Genomic DNA, 16,520 nt, shown 5'->3' with positions numbered 1-16,520 from the left:
AAATACAGTAAAGCCCGCTTATAGCGAACAGCGCAAGGATTGTAAAATAGTTCGATATAGCAAAAATTTGATATAGAAAGTGAAGCAAAAAAACTTATATGAGAGCGATCTTGCCGACGGAGTCACGAGCTAACGCTCAGCTCTTACCATCCTGCAGTTCACCATTGATACGACACTTTCTCGAAAATAAAACATTACTGTATTGGGGCGGAAGAACTGCGTGAGTGTAGCCTGCTTCTTTGGAGCACAGCGCGTCGCTGGGGACTGCTTCCTCCACGGTATCTATACAGTTGACAAGCACAAGACCGCTGCCCTCCATGGCACTGCAGTATCGCCGTAGCAGGTCCACACTGTAAAAGTTTCCCGTAACTTTAAAGTAACAATGACCGCTAACTCTTGACGCCGGTAAGTATCCGTCAAACGAAAAAAACGCTACTGAAGCTGTAGTTGCAAGCGACGGCACAATTACCGTAAGGCCAGTGAAACGGCGAGAAGCCGTACCACACAAGTACAATTGTGAAGCCGTACCTGAACCTCACGGCAAAAGTTCCATACCAGCATTTACAGGTGCCATGCCGTAGCACCAGCCTACGGAAACACCACCGTGGATGGACATGTACGGTTTCAGAGGCGTTACTCTTAGTTACGTCAATGTTCTGGTATCAAAAGTTAATGGTTGTTTTTACCATAAATTGAAGTGGCTTGTCATGTGGAGAAAAACACAGAAACAATCGCAACTCAAAAAGAAAAGACGGTATGCAAGTGCTAATGTGCAACCCATTTCTTTTACTGCCAGCGAATTCATAACTGCATATCCGCAGCAAAATAAACGAGTTGGTAGTCAACACTTGTACCGACATTTTCTTTTCACATTGCTATCGTTTTTGTGCTATATCACACCACAATGCCGCCCAGAAAACTCAGACCAAATATCAAATACAATTCTCATCTTCAAACTATGCAGATGGCTGCAAAAAATAACATTTAGTTGACACACCAAAAATTACAAATTAGAAATTAACCCTCCAGGAATTTGATGTGGCTCCCTTTGTGTGATGTAATTGCTGCCATTTTTCCTTGAAGTGAAAATGTAAAACCTGAAAAACACAAAACATTTATTCACGATTAGCAGTACTGCTCGGAGTCCATACTAAGGCACGCATTTATGCCAAATACTAAATCAGCAAACTGACCTTTACCGGAATGCAAAATTTTACAGTGGGACAGCTGGCCATGATTTCAGGATTGTACAAGAAAAAAAACAATGTTCGGTTGCAATGCCAACATTGCAAGTCAAATGATTAAGCAGCCGTGTAAATACTGTTTAAAATGTGACCACAAAAAGAGCAATAAACTTGTGTACTGAAAAAAAAATAAAAGGGCTATATCAAACAGCTTTTCACGCTATCTAGAACAGTAAATAGAAGACTCAAAAGCTATACAGAATAAGTTGCCGCCAATTTTGGAAGAGAAAGTTGGCTTTTCAACATTTTGCAAACAAATTGGTCCTGGTAAGGGTTCTATCAGCGAAACGTTGCCAATCTAGCGTTTACAAAATATACAGCATGCATTACAAAGTCTTACAAACCAAGCTACTCACTTCTAGCACAAGCTACATTTTTTATTTCAAATTACGCAGCAGGGCTATATATTTCAGTGAATAATTTTTAATTGCTGGGCAGGACTGCATACTACTTACTCTCCATTGATGTACCATTCAGAGTGCATCGAATGGAATGGCCTTCCACAATACATAATTCACGCACAAATAGGGCAACTTTAAAGCTGTCACATAACCATTCCTTTACCAATTTTTCTAGCTCAATGCCTTTTCTTTATGTTAGTTCGAATCACATACTTTTATGTTTACTTTGTATGTGGTTTTTCTGAACCTTTGTACTTTTGGGCCTTTGTACTTGAGTGTGTACTCTGTAGGCCTTCTGTAACATTTTGTACTTCACTCCCCTACTGTGGAAGACAGTGAAAATGAACATCTCAGGTAAAAAGAAGTGCCTACAAAGACAGGCACGTCAGTGAGTTAGTGCAGGTAGTCCTACTTAAGATATTGCGTTTAACATCCTCTGCTAGGTCGAAAACTCCCCCCAGATTTTGGTCAGTAAGCGTTTGTTTTTGCGCAGTGAGGGGTCGATTGCATTTTCAAAGCAGAGTGGAGGAAGGGGAGAGTGGGTAAAGTAATTTAGATCACAATCTAATACTTTCACAACCAAAAGAATGTAAATAACATAAGCTGTATTTGGCAATTAGTTGTTTTTTCGTTCCTTGAAAAAAAAACTTTCTTTTTTCACTTGTAAGGGTTGTTTTTGTACTTAAGAATACATCAGTGTTTTTAATTGGGTTCTAGTGCATGAACAACACGGATGTTTTTCCTAGCCCTCTAAGCTATATTTTCAAAACTTTGACAGATACCCATAAAAAGCAGGTGAAGGAGAGCTGGTTCGTAACTTCCAAAGTTTTCCAGTTCAGAGAAACTCCAAATTAAACAAAAAAAGTTTGAAGTAGGAGAGTCAAACTGTTTGTGGTTTTGTAGACCAATGGGTCACAAATAGAGGTACTGAAAGGCATTCAAGGGGTCTGAGCAGCCTACTCGGCAAAGTGAACACCCCACTCCTCACAGAAAGCACAACAGCATTTTGTTGCCTTAACCCTGTCAAACACACTGTTGATGGAAAAAGTTGTCCTCACAAATTATTTCCAGTTCATAGGTTCCTTTGTACAGCTCAGCCTCAGTGCATAAAAGTACATGAAACATGAAACCTAAAGCACAGGTAACAAGTGCCATACTCTTTCATAAACAACATATATTACAAACTGCCGCACCAAATAGTTGAGTTACTATGCAGCCACAAACGATTTTCTTCCTGAAAACTGACTTGAGACAAATACATTTCATTAGTATTGAAGTGTTCTTATTAAGAAAATTGCTTTCACAACCCCCTAGATGGGACATAACCAATATAAGAGGCAAATACACCAACCATGGGCATTTATTCAAAGCGGTCACAACGTTTCGGAGCCAACTCGGCTCCTTCATCAGGGGTGACTGTGTACGACAAGAAGCAGCGGTTATATAGGTGTCTTCTTTTTCTTTTTTCTTACTGGATTCTTGCCCTTGCGCGTCGGAGGCCGTGAGCGTAGATGGTGGGAAGGGCTCCGAGGGATCTATTCAGGCCTTACCAGTTCCCTTGTATGTGCCAGGACTCAAGCCGTAATCTTTGTGAGTAATTGGTTTCGGTGCCAATCACCTGCGCGCCGTCAAAGTTAATCCTGTGGTCAGCTTTTTCGCAGTGCTCGGCCAATGCACTGCGCTGAGTGTCGGACTTGCGAACGTCGTTTTTGTGTTGGCGGAGGCGTTCCGGGAAGTTCATGGTCTCCCCAACATAACTAGCGGGGCATTGTGCACAAGCAATTTTGTAGACGACCCCTTGGGATTTTTCTTTTGGCGGCCGCTCTTTAGGTCGAGGTATGAGCCGTCCAAGTGTTGACCCTGGCTTGTGGGAGATGACAATGCCTTCCTTGCGAAGAATGCGGGATAATGTTTCACTCGTTCCTTTAACATATGGGACGGAAATACGGGTGGGTCGGCGTGCCGAGGGGGTGGGGGGGCAGACGGCGGAGACAGGAGAGGGGTTGTTGACCGGCGGCGTCAGTACAGAGTAATTTCCTTGGTTGCAGCCCGGCTGAGGGAGACGGCGTTTGACGCGACGTATGAAGTTGCTCGTGTATCCATTTTTCTTCAGGTCAGCGATTACGGCTTTTTCTTCTTTCTTCCGGTCCTCTTCTGTTGAGCATATAGTTCTGGCTCTAAGTAAGAGAGCTGAGACCACAGATGATTTGTGGGAATTTGGGTGGCAGGAACCGAATTGCAGGTAGCGGCCGGTGTGGGTGGGTTTCCTGTATACTTTGAAATTTAGTTCGTCTGGCTGTCTTTTTATCAAAACGTCGAGGAATGGTAATGTGCTGTTCGTTTCTTTTTCCATGGTGAATTGGATGGCTGGTTCAATCGAATTTAGCTGTGACAGGAAGTTGCCTGCTGTTGTTTCTTTGATGACACAAAAGCAGTCGTCCACGTACCGGAGAAACACTTTGGGCTTTTCGAGGAAATTTTTTGACGTCGTGTCGCTTTTCACCAGCGTCCCTGTTTCCCTGGCCGTCGCAACCGCCACAAGTGCCCTAGAGAACGATGAGAGCCTGAGCTCGAGGACCTGCCTCAGCGTCGGTGAGATTACGCAACTTCTGCAGCACATATTTCTGCTACAAGCAGGAATATTTCAGGCAAGTAAGTGGAACTGCGATGAGGGCAGCTATTTCCGTGACCACAGCCAACCTTGTAATGGAAAAAATTGAAAGGACCGCTCTGGAAAATTTCCCCGAAAAGCCCAAAGTCTTTCTCCGGTACGTGGACGACTGCTTTTGTTTCATCAAAGAAACAACAGCAGACAACTTCCTGTCGCAGCTAAATTCGATTGAACCAGCCATCCAATTCACCATGGAAAAAGAAACGAACAGCACCATACCATTCCTCGACGTTTTGATAAAAAGACAGCAAGACGGACTAAATTTCACAGTATACAGGAAACCCACCCACACCGGCCGCTACCTGCAATCTGATTCCTGCCACCCAAATTCCCACAAATCATCTGTGGTCTCAGTTCTCTTACTTAGAGCCAAAACTATATGCTCAACAGAAGAGGACCGGAAGAAAGAAGAAAAAGCCGTAATTGCTGACCTGAAGAAAAATGGATACACGAGCAACTTCATACGTCGCGTCAAACGCCGTCTCCCTCAGCCGGGCTGCAACCAAGGAAATTCCTCTGTACTGACGCCGCCGGTCAACAACCCCTCTCCTGTCTCCGCCGTCTGCCCCCCCCACCCCCTCGGCACGCCGACCCACCCGTATTTCCGTCCCATATGTTAAAGGAACGAGTGAAACATTATCCCGCATTCTTTGCAAGGAAGGCATTGTCATCTCCCACAAGCCAGTGTCAACACTTGGACGGCTCATACCTCGACCTAAAGAGCGGCCGCCAAAAGAAAAATCCCAAGGGGTCGTCTACAAAATTGCTTGTGCACAATGCCCCGCTAGTTATGTTGGGGAGACCATGAACTTCCCGGAACGCCTCCGCCAACACAAAAACGACGTTCGCAAGTCCGACACTCAGAGCAGTGCATTGGCCGAGCACTGCGAAAAAGCTGACCACAGGATTAACTTTGACGGCGCGCAGGTGATTGGCACCGAAACCAATTACTCACAAAGATTACGGCTTGAGTCCTGGCACATACAAGGGAACTGGTAAGGCCTGAATAGATCCCTCGGAGCCCTTCCCACCATCTACGCTCACGGCCTCCGACGCGCAAGGACAAAAATCCAGAAATAAAAAAGAAAAAGAAGAAGACTCCTATATAACCGCTGCTTCTTGTTTGTACATAGTCACCCCTGATGAAGGAGCCGAGTTGGCTCCGAAACGTTGGGACCGCTTTGAATAAGCGCCCTTGGTTGGTGTATTTGCCTCTTAAGTTTAGCCCAACCAGATAGAGTTCTGTCGAAGATGTTCACATTCAATAACCAATATAGTTTTAACAGAAAAGAAATCCGTGCACTCATACATGCACTGCTCAGAATGTCTAAACGAAACGGATGTGTTTACAGACAATAACCAAACCTCTTGTAAATGTGATCTGAGATAGCTAGTGATCGCACAGTTCATAGTCTAAAAAGCAAGCATTTGAACACCAGAGTGTTCAAAAGAAGTAAACATGGTTGTAAGAAGCAGGAGCGGGTAAAGCAGCATGCCTGATCAACCACCGTCTCTGCACTATCCTTTGGCTATTGATGAACTCCTGCACTTGCAGGTACAGCGTTATTCAGCTGAAAATAGCCACAGCTACCCTGCAGTGCACAGCAATATTGTTTAGCCTTGTAAATGTGTTATGCATGAGATAATAGCAGCACATTTTTTCTCGCTATCATCACCGTGTGGAGTGTTTCTCGGAGTTACACTTTTTATATACCTTTTGCCATACTCACCAAAATGTTACAAGTAAATCATGCAGGCGTGTTGCCAGGGCTGGCTTCAACATGCAAGTAAATAGAAAAAGTACAATCTTTAAAGTGCCATCAAGTATTGGCAAGCATATTTGACACAGCACTTACAAGTGCAAACATCATACAGCTTGGTTAACAGTGAGAACACAAAGAGCTGCAGCTATGCCGTATTTTTACCACACATGATAATGCATTCAAGTGCTGCCATGTAAATGCGGTTTTTTCTGCCCCAAATAAATTCACACGTGTATGTGCTAGGGTTAGCAGAAAATCAAAGGCTGGTGCGAAAAGGGTGACTAATTAAACATATTGCTAAATTTGGCCCCATGCTCCATGGGACTTGTTTGACAGTCTCAAACATCTTCGGGCTGTTTCACAGGTCCAAAGGAAGAAAGTGAACAAAACAAGCGCTGACTCACCCCTTGTCAGTGAACCAGTTGCAAGTCGGTTGCTTGTTTTGTCCACCTTCTTCATGCCTCCCTTTTTCTGTAGTGGCCAGGATGATTGCACCTGCACTGAAACAGACAAGCTTCTGTATCCTATTTGCATGAAATAAAAAAGTTGGCCAAAACTACTTCTTGGAAAAAAATAGTACATAGCATTCACAAATAATCCTCTCTCTTTTTACCAAGCAACCAAATACAGTTGATTGTAACCTTGTAGTTCAAGCTTGTCCAAATGCATGTGCTCATCATGTTCGGTGCTCGTGTTGGCAGGGCGAGTCAAAATCTTCATCTTTTGTTTTCATTGTGCTTTTGGCTTGCCTCTCTTCAAACACTCTTTAAACCGTGGCCGCAAATTTTTGTTTTATTTACGTTGTGTCATGCTGCCCACGAGTCTCGTTTCGGTTATGTTCTGCTTTTAACTTGCCTTTCTTCCTTCCCAATATTTAGCCCATTTTTTATTTCCTGAAAAGCTAATCTAATGATGAAGTCTTCATTAAAAATACACTAATTCTCATTGGAAAACTTGTGTTGGTATATTGTTTTCAAGGCTGCATGTGTAAAAAGCAATTTTTACATGAACTGTAGCAGCAGTGGTAGTAATTCAGAAAAATTTTACTTATATATACACCATCTTCACTCCCGCTATGAAAACCCACATCATGCCAATAGTGTTGCTTAGCACTAGCAAAGCATGACCAACGACGAAAAAGGTTGATTTTAATCCTGGGAACGCCCGCTTACTAGCCAAATAACATACACCTCTCCATCTAACGACAATGATGGCGGAACACGAAGCTTTCTTGTGACGGATTTTTGGTTGGTGTCTGAGTTTGGACTTTAATACGCAGACGGTTTGGACTTCAGATTGCAGATCCTTTGAATTTTGGCCCTTTGAGATTTGATTTCACATGACAAAAGCTTTGCGTTGAACCAGTACCATTTTTACATGGTGGGGCGCCGTATTTTTCTAATTTTGCACGTCCATGCACCCCTCTCCAAATTCAAATGGCTTCAACCCTATCAAAATGGAGCAGTCAGATAGACGCTGGCTTCATAACATGAGGGAACCAGGTACGATACCAGGCACAGGAAGCATTTTTTTCCACTTCATCCACGATAATTCGCCATCTATAAAGTTGGCTTTCTTGCGAGTGTTTTAACGTTACTCCACCATTAAAAACTCTGAAGCTTCGCTTTAAAAAAAGCTACGCATTAAAAGCACCAATGACTTGGGTTCACTTATGAGGGCTGTGCAAACACCCGAATGGCTTTTTGTGCCTGTATACACAGACAACTATGCGGTTGTCATTCCCATTATTTCCCTTTGTCCGCTGTCATGTCTTGTGCAGTTGTAACAAGCTGGTAAACACGTGAAGCCCAACAATACGCTTTAAGTATTACAGATATCCACTGGACCACTGTTGTATGGTGGGGAACGACTCACCGGCACTGTAAAAAGCACAGATCATTATTTTGTTGTAAGCTACACACTATGCATCTGCAGCTTCAACATTTGCTCTCTCTCAATTACGATCAGCCATTTTACAATGCCTTTACGAAAATAATACAAAAAATAATGAGAATGCACGGTTATGCTCACATCTTAAAGTTCAACTATATCAAATTTATGGAGGTTACCCTTATGCTCACATATTGAAGTTCAACTATACCAAACTTATATGTTACCCAGAAATTTACTGCTAGTAGGCGTACAAAACCAAAGTTCAGGTAATACTGGGTTAAATTTCTCGTTCTTTGTACACATGCTGCGTATACATTCTTGTGGAACTCCAATAAGGTTATTTTAGTTGGAGTTCAGATCTCCTGTGTTTTCTCGTCCCTCTGTCCTGTGTTTTGTACTTCGGAAATGAACATGTTCAACTGCATTCGGCTGGTTTAATCAAGACAACTCTAAACAGTCTAAAAAAACCGCAACGAAGACACACAAACCACGGTTGCTACACACTACATGGATGTCCCCATGAAAGAGTTCTGTTCAAAATTTTTTAAAGAAGCACTGAGCCTAATATTTCTAAGGTGGGGCTATCCTGTGCACGTAGAGATCTGTCTAGGAAGTTTGAACAGCAATGGGTAGGGATAACGCATGTTAAGTCGTATGCATAGTTTCCACATCAGAAAAGAGTATGGAACACTTACCAACATATCCAGTGCCATGTTGTGTTGTGGGCTTGGCAGCATGAACTGCTCCGGTCGGGCCATATGCACGATGTAGTACATAGTGAGGGGACGTCAGGGTACTGTGCTTCTGTGTGGCCAGCCAACCTGCATCAAAAAGGGTCACGCACAAAGCACTGCCGTTTTAGAGAATTCAAAGCAGATATGTCTCCCGGCCTACAGAGGTTTAGTCCTATCATACATCGTATGTTTAGGCCCTCTTTCACTAGTGCATTGAATGAAGATTCACATAGCACATATTTTCCCATTTTTACCTCTTTTCCTGCATATGCAGGTTAGTTTTTGCTCATAGTTCCATTGCACGCAACAACCTGTAGCTGGAACTACCCGCACCATTCCATGGCTAGCTAGAACTAGCACTATGTTGCTGGCTCCATCACGCACTGTGCAGAACTGATGTCTTGTAGATCAGTCAACCCTGGCCCAAAACTGTGATGCCACTATGGTTGGGTCATCGTGGTAACCCGTCGGGCTGGCTTCAATAAAGCGAAACTGGCACAACTAAAAAAAAGCTCTGCATAAGAATGTCAACGATGAGTAAATTATTTCCCCCATGATTAACTGATTAATAGGGGAACGATTAATGCTCCCACAATCGCTAGGTCCCAATAGCACCGAAAAAAGACAACAAACATTTTGTTCCTGAATTTTTTAGTTTAAAATTTCAAGTTTTCATTACGTGCACAGCAATAGTAATAGTACTCGTCAAACAATACCAAGCAATCAAACTTTACATGCCCACAGAATAGTCATCAGCCATAAACATATACGTTAAAGTTGTCCTTTTCTCTACCGTTCGTGCTGTTATACGAGCAGTCAAATGTGCACTGGAATACAGATTGAGTATAAACTGTTCACAATAAACATTCCGTAGTGAAACCCCGTCAGTCTTAATAATGAGAGCAATAAATTCTTCAAGTGAATTTTACAGAGCCAACTTTTGCTCGAAAAAGTTTTCTGGAAAAATGAAATGTTACTAGGCACAGTGGCACTTGGAAAACATAACAAAACAGCACAAAGATTGGACATAAGCTCTCGATTGCAAAAGTACAGGACAAGAGCGCGTGTTAATTCTGAGCCGTTCATTATCACAAAGAACGTGTCATCATCAGCCTACTCGGGTCCACACCAGGACGAAGGCCTCTCCTATTGACTTTCAACTCCTCCTGCCCTGCCCTGCTAGAGTACACAGTCTATCCCCCAATTAATATAATCCCTCCACCAGCTTATGCCCTTCCCCTTCTTGTTGACCAATCTATTCGTATCCGCTGTTACCCTAATTGTTTACCACTTGTCGGTTCATCTCATTAAGTGGCCAGCCCAAGTGTTGTTCTTTTTCTTTATTTGAACTTCTACTCCAGTTTGCTCTCTGATCCAGGTAGCGCGTTTCCTGTCCACGAGTGTTACTCCTAACATTATTTGCTCTATGGCCCGATGAAAATACCTAAATGTGCTTTCTGGTTGTTCTGCAAGGCACCAAGTTTCAGCTCTGTATCATATGTCACCACCAGCAGTATATATGCACAGAAATATTGCAAAGGTGCACAAGTGCTTCCAATAAAACCAGGCATTTCGAAAAGGCAACACCCTTTTTCCCAACATGCCCAAGCCTATATGCAAGCAGAAGAAAAACTACGGTGCGTAAAGTGTTGAATCGAAGCATACTTTTCCCTCTCCGTGTCACAAAAAGCAGTAACGATATCACTCAGGAAACAGGCATTGGCCCACTTGGCTTTTTAACCTGTGTGGGGCATGCACTCATCACCAGCACTTCAATGAGGCTAGTATTCTAGGGAAAAACACACCAGCCAGCGCAAAAGCTTATTAAAAGATTTTATTAATGAACAGGTACTCAGGGCAGTACTCTTTAGTTCTATCTGTGTGAACTTCTTTCGTGCAGATTTAAGTTTATCATTATGCACATATGCTTGTGTTGGCAAGGTGTCTAATATACTTTTTTTATGCCTTTGTAAATTTAAACTGAGCGTTTTACGTGCTGAAGCTATCTAACCTATGAAGGGTGCAGTATTGGAGGGTTCTAGATTAATTCAAACCACCCAATGATTTTAATGAGCAGCAAGAGCTGCACACTTGAACATTCTTCTTCTTTTTTGCTTTCATCCCAATATTTGCAGTGCGGCTGAAATTTCAAAATTTACGAATTTGTTGGCATCTATCGAGGCTGTGCAGCAAATTTACGTCACCACAAATTTACAGCACACAAATACATTTAGTGTGCAATAAAGAAATGACAGTCAGCTCCTATCCTGTGCTTTTTCAATTGTAAGTCTACACTAACAATTTACGCTGTTACGCTGAGTCAGAATAGGATTTCCCGAAATGCCAAGTTCAGATTAGGGAAATTCTGTTCTGCACATAATAGCAAGACTCGTATAAACTGTAGAACAAATGTGTTACCCACTTTTTCATAGACTGAAAAACAGTCGGTGATGTGTGATGAGGAAACAACCTTGGGCTTTGAAGTAGGCCTCACAAATAAGCCATCTTGAATGAAAGTTGCATTAGTCAGCAGCCTCCCTAGCAAAAATTCCAATAGAAATTTGTATTGGTCCAATAGAAATAATGTATTGGTCCTATAGGTCAGGCTATTGGTTCTATTTGAGTATCTATAGGACCAATACAAAATCTATTGGTCCAATAGAGTGACATGTATTGGTCCAATAGACCAATTCGTATTGGTTCTATTGGTCCCAATGGGACCAATAGCTATTGGGACCAAAACTATTGGGATAGTGGGACCAATAGCTATTGGTTGTATCAGCCTAATAGACCAATAGGGGATATCTATTGGTCAAATACATTGCTCGGGGCTATTGATCGATTTACAGACACTAATAAAAAGTAGAGCTGTTAGCTTTTTTTAGGCGGTGTGCTGCTAAGCCCAAGGACGGGGGTGCGATCCCGGCCGCAGCGGTTGTTTTCCAGATCGAGGAGAAAGGTAAAACTGCCCGTGTGTCGATCTCGCGCTGCGGCGCTCGATCGTATACACACCGCCGGTGGTCAAAATTAATCTGCAGCCCTGCAAGCAATGTTTCTGCCCGAAGACATTCGATTCACGTTAGCTGCAAGCATTTTGCATTTAGCACGCCTCAAAAATAACGTCCCTGTAGCGCTCAAAACTTTTCTGGTAGCAACGAGTTGCAGCCGCCGGCTCATGGTGGTTGCCCGCAATGCTTGCGACAAGCAAAAAACACCGCGCGAGTGATTCTGTGCCTACAGTAGTTATAGATTTTTTTGGCGAGCGTCAGCGCTCGCCTTCATAATCATCGCCTCTAATTTTTCTAAACTCGCTGAGCCGCGGAGCGGCCATATTTGTTTTGGGTGCCGATTCAACGGCCGGTTCTTAGGATAGATTTCGTACTTCATAATGTTTGCAGAAAGTAAAGCCTACAAAATCAAAATTAACACCAAAATAATTGACCCCGCATTTTAAAATTGTTTCATAATTTTAGGGTGAAATACATTAATTAAAACTGCTCAATAATGCTTCTCTGAAAGTATGAACCTGGCGGAGGTTTCGTATGCAAGGAAAAGCAAAATGGCTTCTTCCATGTCCGGCGCTTCGGCACGATCCCCGGCGTGGGCATTCATTCCAGCGGCCAGCCACCGTGCTTGTGAATTTTAGTGCCTCACATTTTATTTGTTAGTTTTATAATGTTACGAGGACATCATCTGTGGAGCACTAGAATGTAAAGACACCTTCGACGTTGCTCGTATTCAAGGATTATTGTCTTCACGCACGGCGAGGTGACGAACGTGCACGCATTACGCAGCTCGGATTTTGGCATTTGAAGGAATGTATACATTCCTTTTCACCGCGAAGCTGTAGAAGCTTCTTATTTCCTGATAAAATTTGTATTAAAAATAGCAGAGCAGGTCGACAAGTGGCGCTTTCATTTTTGTAAAAGCCACTATCGATGCAACCACGGGTGAACTAGTACAAATGCAAGTAGGACTTTGTGTTCCGATTAACGAAATGAAGTGCCGCGGGTAATGTTTCATCCAGATGGAATCGAAACGGAATGTCTAACTTTAGAAGCGTTGCGACCACATTGGCGTATTCACGCACCGTAGTTCGTTGGGGTTGAGCGGCGTGCTGCCGTAGAGTGGTATGTTTCGCCTGGACGAAATGCTAGACTCACTTATAAAAATGTGCAGTTATTGCAGAAGCTCCTAATTATTTCCATACTGTTTTTGCAGGTCTTGCAGCTCTGACTCCAGGAATATATGCACGGGAAATTCGACAGCTTGTTGTGCAATAAAACTGCAGTCAACCAGCACTTACGGCTTTGTGGTATTTGAAGGGTAGTGGGACCACGTTGTGTTTTGAAACTTGCTGAAGCAAGTGTAGCATGGCTAAATGAATGCAGTGAACTAAAGGCCTTGGCATGCATTTGGCCATATTTCAATTGGTGCTCCAGTGGGCCCATGATACCAATACACCTATAGGTACCAATATACCTGTAGGACTAGACCCATACACCAATAGGTACACATACACCTATAGGACTAGACCAATACACCAATAGGTACCAATACACCTATAGACTGATACACCAATAGCTATTGGTGCCAATAACCCAATAGGCTATTGGTTTTGTCTATTGGTAATTTTTGCTAGGGCTGCAACATGTAGGTTATTAGAAAAAGACAGGCCAGACACCAGAAGCGGGCTGTTTGCCTTAAACTGGCGAAATCCCACATGTTGTATGCCTCAGATCACCAAGGTGTGTTGTACCCTCTCGGCTAGAAAAGTATTTAGCTGGACGTGAACATGCCATAAGTGACAAATATTTAACAAATATTTTTAATAGTTTTACCAGGATCTCAGTTGTGAATGAACATTCGCGGTTCTGAAATCCGAGCCCGAGGCGCAACCAGCGCTGCTCAAAACTACTCTACCAGAGGTCCGACATGCATGCAGTTCTGATGTAGCGAACAAAGTCGGGTTCCATGCACGTTGCTAATCCTAACATCTCATGTCAAAACGTTCCGATTGCATGAGCGAGCCGTGCGGCCGGGCAGACTCGTTTTCAACACCGTAACCTCAATCGAAATGCAAAAAAACGTCCAGATAGCATTTTATTCCGACGTTGTACGCACGAAAATTACCCAGTTTATTATTTTTATTTAAACTTGCACGGCAATCATTCCATTTATTGTGCACAGTTCTCGAGCCGTATTTTAAGACGAAAAAGCCAAGAACCAAACAAACCAAGAGGGCGTTACTAGGAGTACACGACGTGCTTTTACTGGAAGTCACTAGGAGTACACGACGTGCTTTTAATACCTATGCGGGTATTCGCACACCCGAGGTTCCCTCATTTTCATGGAGGAAGAAAAATGTTAGGAGGGAGCATGACGTCAGGCGGCACAGCTTTGGCAAGCCAACCTCCTCTGACGCCGCATTCTCCTCTCCTCGGGCTCCTCCCGCGCAATGAATTATGGAAAAAGCACCACTCTCAGGCCCGCGGTAGCATTTAGTGGTTCCGGCTGGCTGCCGGTGGAGGAAGAGGCGAGTGGCGTTGCCGAAGGCGCCGTACGCGATTTTTCGCCAGCGTTGCGCTCCCACCCTCGTATCCCTCGTATTGTGGAATTACTGTCGCTGTTCAAAGCGACACGATACGTAGATCCCATGCTCACGGAGCACCTTCACGAGCTGCGAGCCGAATTTGACGCTTACCGCTGGAACCACGACCGGCTTTGCTCGGACGCGCCGCTGTAAACATTCACAAGCACGGAGCGGCCTACGGGTGCGTGGTGTTTGCCAGGTGTGCTTTGACGATTGCGTTTCCAATTTTGCGGGGAGTTATCGCGCCACCTTTCCTTTACATCATAGCGCTGTAACGAGTGTCCCATCAGCTGAGAGGTTGTGCGAGAAGCTTTGGTTTCGCTCGCGTGCGCATTTGCATACATTCGCCTTATCGGTGCTCCGGCATGGTGGCACGTTGTACATGCCACAATTGTCGTGGCGATGTCTGTTTTGCGTTGCTGTCTCCTTCAGTGCATTAGAAAAGAAAAGGTGCAGAACCACTGACGTTGGGTGCGGGCGCGGGAAGAACAAATAATTTTCCGCCTCGCGTCGCAGGCAGAACGCGGGCTGGTTGTCCGAGTACTGCTCAATCCGTGCGATAGGTATATGGGCAAGGAACGCTAAATTACGCCTGGGAGGTGAAAATATAAACTTACCAGAATCAAGGAAGTGAGGTGTGTTTGTGAAATAAAATGTGAGGCACGGATGTCGTACTCTGACATATCCGCTTTTGCACTGCGGCGGAACACGACACTTCGACTGCGGCGCACTTCGACGAATCCCAGAGCTCAATAAATAAAGATGTTTTCTGTCTCTCCCGTCCGAACGCTTTGCCTGCACGATCAGCCCGCTGCGCTTTTAGGGTTGCAGGCAGCGCTGCGCGCAATGCCCGGACGGGGACTCGTCGCCGAAACCCGAATACCCGGACGGCCCGGCAACCAAACGGAACGACGCAGCATAGCTGGCATAGCGCGGGCAGGCGGGCGGCCGCGTGAGGCGCAAAGAACTACCGCTTGCCTATCACGTGAGGCAGGGCATCTCCCATCAGTCTTTCCTTTTTATTTTTTATGACTAGGCTTCACGATAGTCATGTGACGCTCCCTCCTAAACTTTTCTTTCCTCCATGCTCATTTCATTTGAAATCAAACCGTTCGGCTAGCAGAGTAGGGCACAACCACTTCAACAAACGGCTAGAAATTGTGAAACCATCGTTCTCGCGCACACACGTCACACCCGCGCACAAAAGTCACCCCTAAAATCTACGGAACGCTCAGAACGAGTCACTGAAAACGTTAGGGCCACGGAGCAAGATATGAAGTGGTTAGGGCTAACGACTTACGCGGACCAAAATTAGCGAGCAACTCTCCTTCGTTACATACATAACGCAAGAAAACGAGGTTGACTACTCACTTACCTTGACTTCTCGGCAGTATTCCTTCGTCCGACAGGTAAATCCATGGCAGTAAAATCACCGAAACAACGAATATTGAAGGCGCGAATCCGCCCGTGTCGGTGCCGGCGACTAGCTCGCGCATCGATACAGAGTGCAAATAGTTTCGCCGCGCAGCTGCTCTCATGTTCGTCCGAAAGAAAAACTAGTTCCTTATATTACACTCGCTCTGATAAAAACGCGTTGCAAAAAATTGTAGCTATCAACATAGATGCTCAATTCATTGGTAAATACAGATGCTCGTTGCCAGTTATACACAATAAAAGGTTATTCATGGGGTTTTTTAAAAATACAGTAATTTTGCCGTCACTCGAGGTTACGGCAGGCGAGAACCTACGGTGAAATTGCGACTGCAGTGCCGTGCCGGGCGCCGTAATAGTACGGTTTTTTCTAAGAGTGCACGGTATCAACGCGTTCGCTCGTGTTCAGAAGCGGCACGGAGCCCTCGGCATCTTCGACAGAGCGTAGTCAAGCATGAATACAAGCGAATAACGGCGAACCCAGCGAACAGAGCAAGTGTGGGCAGCGAGTGGCGCGGACTTGAAGTTCAGTGACACCGCAGCCCGCAGCGCTCAATGTGGCGCTTTGGGCTCCAACAGCATGCATTCGTGGAGCTGGTCCACTCTGCCACAGCCGGTTTGGACGCGCCCGAGCTCGCGTGGGAGTCGTGAGCGACACCCGCGCCACCGCTGCACGCCAATGTATTGCGGAAAAGCCCGCCGCATGCTTAATAAGGAGAGCGAGAAATCCCGCACGGGAGAGTTCGATATATCCATGGTGAGGAAAATCGCGTTCGATATAAAAAGTTTT

General features: G+C 44.5%; 1 protein-coding gene across 4 annotated transcripts; it reads right to left on the bottom strand.

Moving 5' to 3' along the window:
• Positions 1 to 932: 932 nt before the first annotated feature.
• On the bottom strand, positions 933 to 15,876 carry LOC144167254 (uncharacterized). Of its 4 annotated transcripts, none has more exons than XR_013321905.1 (4): positions 11,129 to 11,237; positions 8,668 to 8,793; positions 6,484 to 6,579; positions 933 to 1,097 (listed from the first exon to the last, which is right to left on the bottom strand). XR_013321905.1 is itself a non-coding variant. In XM_077696586.1 (4 exons), the coding sequence occupies exons 1-4, from the start codon at positions 15,835 to 15,837 to the stop codon at positions 1,004 to 1,006; spliced, it is 474 nt and encodes a 157-aa protein (XP_077552712.1). In that variant the 5' UTR covers positions 15,838 to 15,876; the 3' UTR covers positions 933 to 1,003. The 4 variants fall into 4 exon arrangements, 2 of the variants coding, with proteins under 2 accessions (XP_077552712.1, XP_077552713.1); XR_013321906.1 differs by having other exon boundaries at positions 6,484 to 6,574; XM_077696586.1 differs by lacking the exon at positions 11,129 to 11,237 and adding an exon at positions 15,675 to 15,876 and having other exon boundaries at positions 6,484 to 6,574.
• Between the last annotated feature and the right edge of the window lie 644 nt (positions 15,877 to 16,520).

The sequence above is a fragment of the Haemaphysalis longicornis genome, unplaced genomic scaffold (genome assembly GCF_048455015.1).
Source record: "Haemaphysalis longicornis isolate Haplotype H1 unplaced genomic scaffold, Haemaphysalis longicornis Haplotype H1 scaffold_2, whole genome shotgun sequence".
Lineage (NCBI taxonomy): Eukaryota > Metazoa > Arthropoda > Arachnida > Ixodida > Ixodidae > Haemaphysalis > Haemaphysalis longicornis.
The sequence above is the reverse complement of the archived record's forward strand: the minus strand, read 5'-3'. Positions and strand labels throughout refer to the sequence as shown.

Coding starts and splice junctions, on each gene's coding strand:
- LOC144167254 (XM_077696586.1), bottom strand. CDS start 15,837: ATGAGAGCAGCTGCGCGGCGAAACTATTTGCACTCTGTATCGATGCGC. Junction 6,575..8,667: donor ACATGGCACTGGATATGTTG/GTAAGTGTTCCA, acceptor GTTTCAGTGCAG/GTGCAATCATCCTGGCCACT. Junction 1,098..6,483: donor AACTGGTTCACTGACAAGGG/GTGAGTCAGCGC, acceptor TGTGTTTTTCAG/GTTTTACATTTTCACTTCAA.